Source organism: Dryobates pubescens, chromosome 33, assembly GCF_014839835.1.
Source record: "Dryobates pubescens isolate bDryPub1 chromosome 33, bDryPub1.pri, whole genome shotgun sequence".
In the NCBI taxonomy this organism is placed as follows: domain Eukaryota; kingdom Metazoa; phylum Chordata; class Aves; order Piciformes; family Picidae; genus Dryobates; species Dryobates pubescens.
Genome location: NC_071644.1, coordinates 3198655 through 3212823, shown reverse-complemented (window position 1 = coordinate 3212823; position 14169 = coordinate 3198655). Strand labels below are relative to the sequence as shown.

The 14169-nt window shown below is 62.3% G+C and overlaps 1 protein-coding gene across 1 annotated transcript; it reads right to left on the bottom strand.

Moving 5' to 3' along the window:
* Positions 1–2374: 2374 nt before the first annotated feature.
* HTR6 (5-hydroxytryptamine receptor 6) lies at positions 2375–9980 on the bottom strand. The gene is made up of 3 exons (XM_054175916.1): positions 9213–9980; positions 5826–5984; positions 2375–2788 (listed from the first exon to the last, which is right to left on the bottom strand). The coding sequence occupies exons 1-3, from the start codon at positions 9945–9947 to the stop codon at positions 2375–2377; spliced, it is 1308 nt and encodes a 435-aa protein (XP_054031891.1). The 5' UTR covers positions 9948–9980.
* Between the last annotated feature and the right edge of the window lie 4189 nt (positions 9981–14169).

The following is a 14169-nucleotide window of genomic DNA, read 5'->3' as shown; positions in this document are numbered from 1 at the left end:
CTGAAGCCCTCTGAGTAATGCTCTCTACAGCTGCCTGAAGGGAGCTTGGAGCCAGCTGGGGGTTGGTCTCCTCTCCCAGGCAGGCAGCCAGCACCAGAACAAGAGGACACAGTCTCAAGCTGTGCCAGGGGAGGTTTAGGCTGGAGGTGAGGAGAAAGTTCTTCCCAGCAAGAGAGATTGGCCATGGGGATGTGCTGCCCAGGGAGGTGGTGGAGTCCCCATCCCTGGAGGTGTTCAAGGCTGTGGCTGCCTGGGGTTGTTCAAGGCTGGGCTGGATGAGGCCTTGAGCAGCTGAGTCTAGTTCATCCTGCTCATGGCAGAATGATCTCTGAGGTCCTTTCCAGCCTGAGCCATTCTAGGAGTCTATGTTAACAGAGTGAGGTTGGGGAGAGCCTGGCACAGGCTGCCCAGGGAGGCTGTGGCTGCCTCCTCCCTGGGGGTGTTCCAGGCCAGGCTGGATGAGGCCTTGAGCAAGCTGGGCTGGTGGGAGGTGTCCCTGCCCATGGCAGGGTGATCTTTGAGGTCCCCTCCAACCATTCCATGACTCAGGAGCTCCAGGAGCACCAGCCCTGCTGTGAGCTGGGCAAGAGGCAGCAGAGCTTGTAGGGTCCAGGTCCGGGGGGGGGGGGGGGCAGCAACCCACCCCTGGGTCAGCCCTGCACCCAAAGGCACTTGAGGGAGGAGTTGCTGAGAGCATTGATGGTTTATTGGGGGCTTTTTTTGGGTGCCCACTCAGCACATTACTCACTCTTCCCTCCACTTCTGGCTCTGGAGGGGTGGTTGCTGTCAGTTAGAAGCCAATATGCCTTTAGATCCTCATTGGCAGGGAGGGGGAGGGGGGAAACCCTCTCTTGTCTGATGGCATCATCCACAACCTGCTGGCTTGCCAGAACAAAGTGCCAGGGTCCTGCTCCAAAAATAGGAAGCTGGAGGGTGAAAGCTGAAGGGAAGCTTCTCTCGGTTAGTTCCTCCTGTCAGGATACCCAGAGAGCCACAAGCACACAGCTCCCACCCACGGCCTGGCCGGGGATCCGAGGAGCGGCTCCAGTCCCCCGCGGTGCAGCCTGCTCGTGAGCCCAGCCTGCTGCAGCTCCTCCTGCCTCCTGCAGGCAGCACAGGCAGCTCCAGCCCAAGCCTGCCCAGGACACAGAGCTCCAAGAAGCTGTCCTGGGGGCTGCAGCAGCCCCAGACCTCCCCTCTGGGAGGCAGGAGATGTGGCTTCCCCTGGGGCTCTGGGAGCTCATGGGGAGATGCAGGCGAGCTGCTGAGCTGGGGGCAGTGTAGGGAGGGGTGGGCTGCTGGAAGGGCCTGGAGGCTGAGGGGCAGGCTGCCCAGGGAGGAAAAGGCCACAGGGGTGCTCTGGGCACCAGGGAGACTTGGGATGCTCAAGGTGCCAGGGATGCTCAAGGTGCCAGGGATGCTCATGGTGCCAGGGATGCTCTGGATGTAGGGATGCTCAAAGTGCCAGGGATGCTCTGGATGCTGGGATGCTCAAGGTGCCAGGGATGCTCTGGATGCTGGGATGCTCAAGGTGCCAGGGATGCTCTGGATGCTGGGATGCTCAAGGTGCCAGGGATGCTCAAGGTGCCAGGGATGCTCTGGTGGATGGGATGCTCAAGGTGCCAGGAATGCTCAAGGTGCCAGGGATGCTCTGGACGCTCAAGGTGCCAGGGATGCTCAAGGTGCTAAGGATGCTCTGGATGCTGGGATGCTCTAAGTGCCAGGGATGCTCTGGATGCTCAAGGTGCCAAGGATGCTCTGGATGCTGAGATGCTCAAGGTGCCAGGGATGCTCTGGATGCTCAAGGTGCCAAGGATGCTCTGGATGCTGAGATGCTCAAGGTGCCAGGGATGCTCTGGATGCTCAAGGTGCCAAGGATGCTCTGGATGCTGAGATGCTCAAGGTGCCAGGGATGCTCTGGATGCTCAAGGTGCCAGGGATGCTCTGGATGCTGGGATGCTCAAGGTGCCAGGGATGCTCTGGATGCTCAAGGTGCCAAGGATGCTCTGGATGCTGGGATGCTCAAGGTGCCATGGATGCTCAAGGTGCCAGGGATGCTCTGATGCTCTGGATGTGCTGGACTTGGAGAAGGCTGAGGAACTGGTGATGTGAGCAAAGGAGGGATGCAAAGAGAGGGGCACAAGGCAGATGGATTCAGCCACCAAGTGGCTTTTCACTCTTCACACCTCCCCCCGGAGCATTCGGTGGGGACAGCCCCAGGCAGACACTCACCTTGTTCAGAGGGGCTCCAGCAGCACTGGGTGGGCAGGGAGGAGCCTTGTGGCAAACGTCCCCTTCTGTAGAGTTCACATCGAGCTGGGGGACCCTCCCCAGCAGGCAGAAGTGCCTACCCCCCGCGATGGGGCGCCCTGACTCAGGCCACGGGGGTGCTGAGCCGCCGGGGCTGCAGCTCCGCGTCCGGAGGCTCCGCATCGAGCAGGCTGAGCAGGGGGGCGTGGGGCAGAGCCGCGGAGCCGCCGGCAGCCGGCAGCAGACCCTGCTCGTTGCCCAGCAGCCCTGAGGCCGCCGAGTCGGTCTCAGCCTGCAGGGTGAGGACGTTCTTGAGGGAGGTGGCAGCTCGGGGCCCACTGTTGGAGTTCCTCATGGAGAGGGAGATGGCGCTGGGCCGAGGCTCCCCGACGCGCCGGCAGCAGGGCAGGAACTTGCCCATGGCCCTCTTGAAGTCCCTCATGAAGAGTGGGTAGATGATGGGGTTCATGGTGCTGTTGCAGTAGCCCAGCCAGGTCAGCACGTCGAAGAAGCCGGCGGGGACGCAGCCGCAGACAGCCTGCAGCGGGGACACAGCCGCAGACAGCCTGCAGCGGGGACACAGCCGCAGACAGCCTGCAGCAGGGACACAGCCGCAGACAGCCTGCAGCAGGGACACAGCCACAGACAGCCTGCAGCAGGGACACAGCCACAGACAGCCTGCAGCAGGGACACAGCCACAGACAGCCTGCAGCAGGGACACAGCCACAGACAGCCTGCAGCAGGGACACAGCCGCAGACAGCCTGCAGCAGGGACACAGCCACAGACAGCCTGCAGCAGGGACACAGCCGCAGACAGCCTGCAGCAGGGACACAGCCACAGACAGCCTGCAGCGGGGACACAGCCGCAGACAGCCTGCAGCAGGGACACAGCCGCAGACAGCCTGCAGCAGGGACACAGCCACAGACAGCCTGCAGCGGGGATGCAGCCGCAGACAGCCTGCAGCAGGGACACAGCCACAGACAGCCTGCAGCGGTGACACAGCCGCAGACAGCCTGCAGCAGGGACACAGCCGCAGACAGCCTGCAGCAGGGACAGAGCCGCAGACAGCCTGCAGCAGGGACACAGCCGCAGACAGCCTGCAGCAGGGACGCAGCCGCAGACAGCCTGCAGCGGGGACACAGCCACAGACAGCCTGCAGCAGGGACACAGCCGCAGACAGCCTGCAGCAGGGACACAGCCGCAGACAGCCTGCAGCAGGGACAGAGCCGCAGACAGCCTGCAGCAGGGACACAGCCGCAGACAGCCTGCAGCAGGGACACAGCCGCAGACAGCCTGCAGCAGGGACACAGCCACAGACAGCCTGCAGCGGGGACACAGCCGCAGACAGCCTGCAGCAGGGACACAGCCGCAGACAGCCTGCAGCAGGGACACAGCAAGGGCTCAGCCGCAGACAGCCTGCAGCAGGGACACAGCAAGGGCTCAGCTGCAGACAGCCTGCAGCAGGGACACAGCAAGGGCTCAGCTGCAGACAGCCTGCAGCAGGGACACAGCCACAGACAGCCTGCAGCAGGGACACAGCCGCAGACAGCCTGCAGCAGGGACAGAGCCGCAGACAGCCTGCAGCAGGGACAGAGCCGCAGACAGCCTGCAGCAGGGACACAGCCACAGACAGCCTGCAGCAGGGACACAGCCACAGACAGCCTGCAGCAGGGACACAGCCACAGACAGCCTGCAGCGGGGACGCAGCCACAGACAGCCTGCAGCAGGGACGCAGCCACAGACAGCCTGCAGCAGGGACACAGCAAGGGCTCAGCTGCAGACAGCCTGCAGCGGGGACGCAGCCACAGACAGCCTGCAGCAGGGACGCAGCCACAGACAGCCTGCAGCAGGGACACAGCCACAGACAGCCTGCAGCAGGGACACAGCCGCAGACAGCCTGCAGCAGGGACACAGCCACAGACAGCCTGCAGCAGGGACACAGCCGCAGACAGCCTGCAGCAGGGACACAGCCACAGACAGCCTGCAGCAGGGACACAGCCACAGACAGCCTGCAGCGGGGACACAGCCGCAGACAGCCTGCAGCAGGGACACAGCAAGGGCTCAGCCGCAGACAGCCTGCAGCAGGGACACAGCAAGGGCTCAGCTGCAGACAGCCTGCAGCAGGGACACAGCAAGGGCTCAGCTGCAGACAGCCTGCAGCAGGGACACAGCAAGGGCCCAGCCGCAGACAGCCTGCAGCGGGGACGCAGCAAGGGCTCAGCTGCAGACAGCCTGCAGCAGGGACACAGCCGCAGACAGCCTGCAGCAGGGACACAGCAAGGGCTCAGCCGCAGACAGCCTGCAGCAGGGACACAGCAAGGGCTCAGCTGCAGACAGCCTGCAGCAGGGACACAGCCGCAGACAGCCTGCAGCAGGGACACAGCAAGGGCTCAGCCGCAGACAGCCTGCAGCAGGGACACAGCAAGGGCTCAGCCGCAGACAGCCTGCAGCGGGGACACAGCCGCAGACAGCCTGCAGCAGGGACACAGCAAGGGCTCAGCCGCAGACAGCCTGCAGCAGGGACACAGCAAGGGCTCAGCTGCAGACAGCCTGCAGCAGGGACACAGCAAGGGCTCAGCTGCAGACAGCCTGCAGCGGGGACGCAGCTATGGCTCAGCCACGGCCGCCAGCTCGGCCCCGCTCCGCAGAGCCAGGCCAGGCATGGAGTCCCAGCCTGCTTTGGGTGGGAAGGGACCTCCAAAGGGCATCCAGGCCAAGCCCCCTGCAGCTGGCACAGCTGCAACGAGAGCAGCTCGCAGCCCCAGTCTGACCTGGGATGGTTCCAGCCATGGGGCAGCTCCCAGCTCTCTGGGCAGCCTGGGCCAGGCTCTCAGCACCCTCAGGGGCAAACATTTCTCCCTTCTCTCCACTCTCAATCTCTCCTTTGAGTTCCAAACCATCCTCCCTTGTGCTGGCACAGCAGGCCCTGAGAAAAAGCCTCTGCCCAGCTTGCTGATCTCCCCTTGAAGCACTGCAAGGCCACCAGAAGGTCTCCCTGGAGCCTTCTCTCCAGGCTGCACAACCCCAACCCTCCCAGCCTGGGCTCCCAGCAGAGGGCTTCCAGCCCTGCCAGCACTGCTGTGGCCTCCTCTGGCCCTGCTCCATCAGGTCCCTGGCTGTGCTGAGGGCTCCAGAGCTGCCCCAGCCCTGCAGAGCACAGCAGAGGGGCAGAATCCCCTCCCTTGCCCCTGCTGCCCACACTGCTGGGGATCAGTGCAAGGCAGGCTGGGGCTGGGCTGGCAGCGCTCAGTGCCAGCTCCTGTCCAGCTTTGCACCCCCCCCAGCACCCCCAAGTCCTCCTCATGCCATCATTTCCCTTTGGCAAGTCCAGGTCAGGCTGTCTGGGGCTCTGAGCACCTTTCTCTAGCTGGAGATGTCCCTGCTGTCTGCAGGGTGAGCTTTAAAGGTCCCTTCCAACCCTAAGCAGCCTGGAGAGGTTTCTCCTTCCCATTGCTGCCTTCACTGGTCCCAGAGGTTTTCCAGCAAGACCTGCAGCTGCCTAACACTGCACCCAGCTGGACTGGAAGTGAAACCCTCTGGAGACCCCAACACAACCCCCCCCTGGCACGTTTACCTGTGTCACATTGGTGACAAAGAAGGGGAGCCAAGCCACGAAGAACATGCCCAGGAGGATGCCCAGCGTCAGGCTGGCCTTCAGCGCCTTCCTGCTGTGCTTGCTGCTGAACCTCCTGCTCTCACTGCCGCCCACAGGCTGGCTGGGGGCACAGGGAACCTGCAGTGGGAGATGGGTGCTCAGTGAGTGGGTCTCCTGCCATCAGCACCAGCCTCCTGGCCCAAGGGTTTGGGGCTGCAGGCCCTGCACCAAGCCTCTTCTTATTGCCCTTCTCGCAAGGGGCGGGAGGATGGCACAGACCACGGGCTCTGACCCATGGGGCAGGAAGAGGAAGCAGCAGAAACCCCCAACCAACCATGAAAGGATTTGGGGAGGGCAAAAAGTCATCCATGGGACAGCGATGTGCCCTCGTGGCCAAGAAGGCCAAGGGTGGCCTGGGGTGCATGAAGAAGAGTGAGGCCAGCAGGGCAAGGGAGGTTCTCCACCCCCTCCACTCTGCCCCGGTGAGACCACACCTGGAGGACTGGGGCCAGTGCTGGGCTGCCCAGTTCAAGAGGGACAGAGAAGTACTGGAGAGGGTCCAGGGGAGGCTCCAAAGCTGCTGAGGGGCCTGGAGCAGCTCTGTGAGGAGCAAAGGCTGAGAGCCCCTGGGGCTGAGAGCCTGGAGAAGAGCAGCCCCAGAGGGCAGCTGAGCAATGCTCAGCAAGAGCTAAAGGCTGGGGGGGGCAAGAGGCTGGGGCCAGGCTCTGCTCACTGGTGCCCAGGGACAGCACAAGGGGCAGAGGGCACAAACTGGAACCCAGGAGGTTCCACCTGAACTTCTTTGGGGGAGGGGGCTGCTGCTTTCCCAGGGCAGAGAAGAGCACCCAAGCCCCCCTGTGCTGCAGGGCTGTGGCAGGCTGAGTGCAGGAAGCTGACAGCTGGGGAGACAACCATCAACATTTTGTGCTGCTTTCTGTTCCTACTTTAACCCTGCCTCTCCTTTTGGGAGCCAGGCAGCACCCAGCAGAGCTCAGCAGGGTCAGACTGCTGCCTCCTCCCTTCAGAGAGAAGAGGAGGGGGATTGGATGTGGCACTTGGTGCCATGGTGACATGTTGGACTGGATGATCTTTGAGTGAGGTCTTTTCCAACCTCATTCTATGATTCTGTGCTCTGAGGTGACCTCATTGTGGCCTTCCAGGATCTGCAGGGGGCTCCAAGAAGGCTGGGGAGGGACTGCTCAGGCTCTCAGGGAGTGATAGGACTGGGTGGAATGGAATGAAGCTGGGGGTGGGGAGATTCAGGCTGGAGGGGAGGAGGAAGTTCTTCCCCATGAGAGTGGTGAAGCCCTGGAATGGGTTGTCCAGGGGGGTGGTTGGGGGCCCAGCCCTGGAGGTGTTTAAGCCCAGGCTGGGTGAGTCTCTGGCCAGCCTGATCTGGTGTGGGGTGTCCCTGTCCATGGCAGGGGGGTTGGAACTGGCTGATCCTTGTGGTCCCTTCCAACCCTGAGTGATTCTCTGATTCTAAGAACCCCAAGGGAGGGATTTCAAAGCAATTAAGTTTGTCTTTTCCCCCTGCAGGATGGGAGGTCAGGGCAGCCAATTAAAGCTGTTAGATTTAGTGGCAGTTAAGCTGCTCTGGGTGGGGGTGGGAATCCCAAACGAGCTTGGGCCACGCTTTGGGATCGAAACAAGCAGGGGGAGGGCTTTGGAGCCAGGATGGAGCCAGGAGGAGGCCCTTTTGCTGGTCCCATTCCAGCCCAGGTGACCAAAAGGAGGAGCTGGCTGCTCCAGCACGAGCTGCTGCCCAGGATTTGGTGCTTGCTATTAATTCAGCTCCTTCTCCTCCACACATCTCCCACCCACCACAGGCAAGATTTACGAGCAGCAAGGCAGGGAAGATGAAAACCCTCCGGGAGGAGGCTGAGAGGGGAGGGAAAGGGAGGGCCAAGGCTGAATTTATTTTCTGCTGCTGCTGAGCAATTCTCTTTTTTTTTTGTCCCTTTTGGTTTTTTTTACCTTTTCTCCTTTTTTTTTGGCCTGGATCTTCATTTATTTGCTCTGCTCCTGCTGCTTGCTGTGCTCCTGAGCAGCTGAAAAGCACACCAGGGCTGGGACCAGCCACACAGCTCTCCGCAGGACACCAGCAGGGAGCTGGAGCTGGTCCAAAACCTCCCTCCCTGGGGTCTGGTGGCCAAAGCCCTTGGGTCAGCTCTAAGCCCCTTGGGTCAGCTCCGAGCCCTTTGGTCAGCTCCGAGCCCCTTGGGTCAGCTCTAAACCCTTGGGTCAGCTCTGAGCCCCTTGGGTCAGCTCCGAGCCCCTTGGGTCAGCTCCGAGCCCTTGGGTCAGCTCTGAGCCCTTTGGTCAGCTCTGAGCCCCTTGGGTCAGCTCTCAGGCCCTTGGGTCAGCTCCAAGGTCAAGGGAGGGGATTCTGCCCCTCTGCTCCACTCTGCTGAGACCACAGCTGCAGCTCTGGGGCCAGCTCTGGAGCCTCTGTGCCAGGAAGGCTCTGGAGGGGCTGGAAGGTGTCCAGAGAAGGGCCACGAGGAGGAGCAGAGGGCTGGAGCTGCTCTGCTGTGAGCACAGCCTGAGAGAGTTGGGGTTGTGCAGGCTGGAGAGGAGAAGGCTCCCAGGAGACCTCATTGTGGCCTTCCAGGATCTGCAGGGGGCTCCAAGAAAGCTGGGGAGGGACTTTTGAGGGTGTCAGGGGGGGATAGGACTGGGGGGGATGGAGCAAAACTAGAAGTGGGGAGATTGAGATTGGCTGTGAGGAAGAAGTTGTTCCCCAGGAGGGTGGTGAGAGCCTGGCACAGGCTGCCCAGGGAGGTGGTGGAAGCCTCCTGCCTGGAGGTGTTTGCAGCCAGGCTGGAGGTGGCTGTGAGCAACCTGCTGTGGTGTGAGGTGTCCCTGCCCATGGCAGGGGGGTTGGAGCTGGCTGAGCCTTGAGCTCCCTTCCAGCCCTGAGAGTTCTATAATTCTCCTTCCCTGCCTACCCAGCCCCCCCTGTACAGAAGGGGGAAGAGAAAGGAGCAGAGAAAGTTACTGTTAGACTTAACCAAAACAATGCAGCCAAGGTCAAGCAGAAGCAAGTTGGGGAGGGGAGGGGAGGGGAGGGGAGGGGAGGGGAGGGGAGGGAAGGGAAGGGAAGGGAAGGGAAGGGAAGGGAAGGGAAGGGAAGGGAAGGGAAGGGAAGGGAAGGGAAGGGAAGGGAAGGGAAGGGAAGGGAAGGGAAGGGAAGGGAAGGGAAGGGAAGGGAAGGGAAGGGAAGGGAAGGGAAGGGAAGGGAAGGGAAGGGAAGGGAAGGGAAGGGAAGGGAAGGGAAGGGAAGGGAAGGGAAGGGAAGGGAAGGGAAGGGAAGGGAAGGGAAGGGGACACACACACACCCCCCCAAAGGAGCAAGGTCCTTACCTGCAGGGTGGTGCTGGTGTCCTCAGTGGTGCTGGTGGCCACGTTGGAGGCCAGGGAAGCCACCTGCACCGCCTGCTTGCGGGCCGCCAGCAGGATGCGGCAGTAGGTGAAGGAGATGGCGGCGGAGGGCAGGAAGAAGGTGAGGCAGGAGGCCACCAGGGCGTAGGGCAGGCTGACCAGCAGCCTGCACTGCTCCTCCTCCCCCCGGGAGGTGACGTTGGGGGAGCCGGCCTCGAAGTCCAGCTCGTGCCAGCCCATCTTGATGGGCAGGAAGGAGGCCAAAGCCGCCAGCGTCCAGGTGGCCAGGATGAGCCAGAGGGCTCTGCAGGAGGTCATCCGCAGCTTGTACTTGAGGGGGGAGATGATGAGCAGGTAGCGGTCGAGGCTGATGAGGCAGAGGTTGAGGATGGAGGCGCTGCAGCACATCACGTCGAAGGAGTACCAGAGGGAGCAGAAGCCGCCCTGCAGCACCCAGCGGCCGTACAGCTGGTTGAGCATGGCCGGGGGCATCACCACCAGCCCCACCATCAGGTCGGACATGAAGAGGGACACCAGGAAGTAGTTGGAGGTGTTGCGGAGGGAGCGCTGCGTGACGATGAGGAGGATGAGGAGGAAGTTGCCGGCCGTGGTCAGCAGGATGATGAAGCAGAGGAAAGCGGCCAGCCAGCTGCTCCCCGCCAGCAGCGAGCGCTCCCCCAGCACGCTGGCGTTGGGGGCCCCCAGGTCGCCCTCCATCGGGAGCTGGGAGGGCAGAGCTGCCTCTGGAGCTGGCGGGGGCGGGGGGGGACCTTCTCCGCTGTCGCCTCTGCTAGGTGATCATCGCCGGAGCCAGCTCCAGGGGGGAGAAGTCCCACCGCTGCCTGCCTTCCCTGTCCAGCTTCCCTTCTCCTCTCCTCCTCCTCCTCCTCCTCTCCCGCTCTTCCCCCACACTCCCTCCCTCCTCCCTGGCACTCAGGGCAGCGACATTCCCAGCAGCAGCAGCAGCAAGGTTCCCCTCCCCGTTACTCACAGCCAGGCATTCCTTCCTCTCCCGGGGCTGGGACGTCCCTGGAAACTGCTGCTGGATGCTGGGGATGCCCTGGGAACCAGGGAGACTTGGGATGCTCTGGAAGCTGGGATGCACAAGGTGCCAGGGATGCTCTGGATGTGCTGGACTGGGGAGTAACTTGGACTCCAGGATGCTCTGGATGCTGGGATGTTCTGGACCTCGAGGTACTTCAGATGGTGAGGGTGCTCCAGGGTACTCCAGCTGTTAGAGATCCTCTGCACTCCAGGGTGTTCTGCATGCTGGTGATGCTCTGGACTCAGGGTACTGGGAATGCCAGGGATACTCTGGTCTCTGGGATGCTCCGGGGTGCTGGGGATGCTCTGGTACCCTTGAGGCTCAGCTTTTGCCCCCCCAGGCTGTGCCTGGCTGCCCGCAGAGCTCTGTCCCCCGGGGCCGTGTGCGGTCCCACTGAGCTCCTCCGTGCCTGAGCTGTGCTGCTGCAGCCAGCGAGGAGAGGGAGGGCAGCCCTGAGGCGAGCCCGGCGATGCTCCCAGCCACGCTCTGCCCTGAGGAAGAGGAAGATGCAGGCGGGAGGAGGTTCCTGTCCCCTGGCAGGGGTGCGTGTGAGGCCGGGCGCAGGGGCCAGGCAGACTCTTACCTGCTGCTCTGCGATGCACAGCAGAGGATGCAGAAGCGCCGCTTCGGAGGAGGTGGGGCTGGGAGCGGGGGAGAGAGGAGGAGAGGGAATGAGATGCTAATGAAAGCAGCGAGTCTGCTGGAAACTCCACAAAGTAGCAGCCGGAGAGTTCCCTTTTTCCACCTTAAAGAGACAGCCAGCACCGTGCTCTGCCTCCCCTCCGCCTCTGCCAGGAGCAGAGAGCCTGGGTTTGCCTGGCCGGCAGGCACGGACCGAGGGGCTGGCAGGGCTGTGGCACAGCCCAGCTGGCAGCAGTGAGCACCAGGCTCCATCCAGCCTCTGCCCTGCTCGATGAACAGAAAGGTTTTGCAAAGCCCAAGGGAAAGCAGCAAGGTCTGCAGGCAGCGGCTCGCAGCTGCCCGCTCAGGAGGCAGCCAGGGGCACGCAAGGGACTCGCTGGCTGGATTTGAAGTGACCTGCAGCCAGGGGTGGGCCCTGAGCAGAAGCCAAAGGGAATGGCTGTCCCCATGCTGGGACAGTCATTAAGGTCTTGCTCCTCCACCCCGGGGCTCTTCGGGCTGAGCACAGGGCAGCCCAGGCCCTGCCTTTGCAGGGGCAGCCCTGGACGGACCCAGGACAAAGTCCTTTGTCGACTGGGAGGCAACACAGAACCAGAGACTCACAGAATCGTTTCAGCAGGAAAAGACCTTCAAGCTCCTCCTTTCCAACCATTCTCTGACTCTACCAAGGCTGGGGCTAAGCCCTGGCCCTCAGCACCACAGCTCTGGGGCTTTGAAACCCCTCCAGGGATGGGGATTCAACCACCTCCCTGGGCAGCCTGGGCCAGGCTTGGAGAACCCTTTGAGTGAAATAGATTCCTTCTAATGTTCAACCTAAGCCTCCCCTGGTGCACCTTCAGGCCATTTCCTCTTGTCCTGCCTCTTGTTCCCTGGGAGAAGAGACCAACCCCCACCTGGCTCCTTTCAGGGAGTTGTAGAGAGCCAGCAGCTCTCCCCTCAGCCTCCTCTCCTCCAGGCTCACCACCCCCAGCTCCCTCAGCTGCTCCTCCCCAGCCCTCTTCTCCAGACCCTTCCCCAGCTTCATCTGCCCTTCTCTGGAGCCACTCCAGCACTTCACCATCCTTCCTGGAGTGAGAAGATAGCAGAGAACCAAGGGGTCCTGCTGGCTTCTTCATCCCTTCTAGTTCAGAAGACACTTCTGGATCTTTAAGGGCCATCAGGTATCCCCTGCCACCACCTCCACTTTTCAGCCCCAGTACCTCAGGGTGCTTGGCAGGGACTGGTTTGGGGTTTTTTTTTCCCCATTAGCCAGCTGCCAAAAGGTGGTTCCCTCCCCCCCAGATAAATGGCAGCTGATTCTGCTGGGGGTTGAGCAGAGCTGAGGGCACTGACTCCAGCACAAACCCAGAGCCATCTGTCTGTCTGTGCCCCTGGCACCCAGCCCTGCTCTTTCCTCCCCATGGCACCTCCAAAGCCCTCATCAAAGCGCTTCCCTCGGGATGCTGCTGCTGCAGATGTGAGGGTGAGCTCCAGCTGTGCGTGCTGCACACCCCACCAGCCTCAGCCTGCTGCCCAGGACCCCACCCTGGGGCAGAGCTTGGCCTCTTTACCAAGCTCTCCTCCATCTCATCACCTTCTCTGCAGAGCAGAGCTGTGCCAGGGGGAGTTTAGGCTGGAGGTGAGGAGAAAGTTCTTCCCAGCAAGAGGAATTGCCCAGGGGAATGTGCTGCCCAGGGAGGTGGTGGAGTCCCCAGCCCTGGAGGTGTTCAAGAAAGGCTTGGATGTGGCCCTTGGGGCCATGGTTTAGCTGTCAGGAGGTGTTGGTAGGTAACAGGTTGGACCTGATGAGCCCTGAGGTCTTTTCCAACCTGGCTGATTCTGTGATCATCCCCTGCAGATGTGTCCAGGAGTGCAGTGCAGGGGAAAGAGCAGAGATCCCCTCTCAGTCTTCTCCTCTCCAGGCTAACCACCCCCAGGGCTCTCAGCCTCTCCTCCACCCTTCCAACCTCTACCAGGAGAGCTGCTGCAGCTGAGAAGCTTCTGCAGGGCCAGTGGGAGGATTTGGACTTCATTTTAAGGCAGGTTTTAATGTTTTGAGAGTGAAAAAGCAGGGGGGGTGGAGATGGAGGCTAGATGTAAAGAAGGCATTTTGACAGTGAGAGAGGTGAGACCCTGGCCCAGGCTGCCCAGAGAGGGAGGAGATGTCCCATCCCTGGAGCCATTCCAGGCTCTGCCATGCTTTCCTCAGTGGCTGAAGGGGCAGCTCAGGGGGGCTCTGGGCAAAGCAGGGCTCAGCTCTGTGCCTGGCCACAGCTCACAGGCAGCCCAGCACCTCCCTGCCACTGGCAAGCTGCTCCCTGGCAAACTGCTGCTGTCACTTGTGCTGGGACAAGCTCTCCTGGGAGCTTGCACACAGCATCTGGATGTGAGGAAGAAGTTGTTCCCCAGGAGGGTGGTGAGAGCCTGGCACAGGTTGCCCAGGGAGGTGGTGGAAGCCTCCTGCCTGGAAGTGTTTGCAGGCTGGAGGTGGCTGTGAGCAGTGTGAGCAGTGTGAGCTGCTGCAGTGTGAGGTGTCCCTGGCCACGGCAGGGGGGTTGGGACTGGCTGATCCCTGAGGTCCCTTCCAAACCTGACAGTTCTATGAGTCTATGATCTGCCCTCCCTCTGCTCATCTCCCCTCGGATGCTCCCAGCCAAGCCTCCCCTCCCAGGCCAGCTCCGCGCCAGCGCTGGCAGGCGGCCCCGGGGCAGAGCGCACAGGCGAGGCTCTGATCGCAGCAGGAGGTTCCTTCAGAGGAGCTCTCCCAGCACAAAGCTTCCACTTCCTCAGCCCATCTGTGCTGGGAACAGGCAAGAAAGCCCAGCCCAAGCCCACGCAGCAGCAGCCTGCCCGGCACAGACGATCCCAGCTGGGTCCAGGCTGGCGCTGAGCGAGGCAGTGGTGCTGCAGCCCCAGGACGCGGCTCCTGCTCAGCCCTGCTGCACCCCAGCCTCTGCAGCTGCCCTGCTGCACCCCAGCCTCTGCACTGCCCTGCTGCACCCCAGCCTCTGCACTTCCCTGCTGCACCCCAGCCTCTGCAGCTGCCCTGCTGCACCCCAGCCTCTGCAGCTTCCCTGCTTGCACCCCAACCTCTGCACTTCCCTGCTGCACCCCAGCCTCTGCACTTCCCTGCTGCACCCCAACCTCTGCAGCTGCCCTGCTGCACCCCAGCCTCTGCAGCTTCCCTGCTGCACCCCAGCCTCTGCAGCTGCCCTGCTGCACCCCAGCCTCTGCACTTCCCTGCTGCACCCCAGCCTCTGCACTTCCCTGCTG

Excerpts from the sequence above, each read along its gene's own strand:
- HTR6 (XM_054175916.1), bottom strand. The coding sequence starts at position 9,947 with ATGGAGGGCGACCTGGGGGCCCCCAACGCCAGCGTGCTGGGGGAGCGC. Across the intron at positions 5,985-9,212 it reads ACACCAGCACCACCCTGCAG|GTTCCCTGTGCCCCCAGCCA; the intron begins GTAAGGACCTTG and ends CTCCCACTGCAG. Across the intron at positions 2,789-5,825 it reads TTGTCACCAATGTGACACAG|GCTGTCTGCGGCTGCGTCCC; the intron begins GTAAACGTGCCA and ends TCCCCGCTGCAG.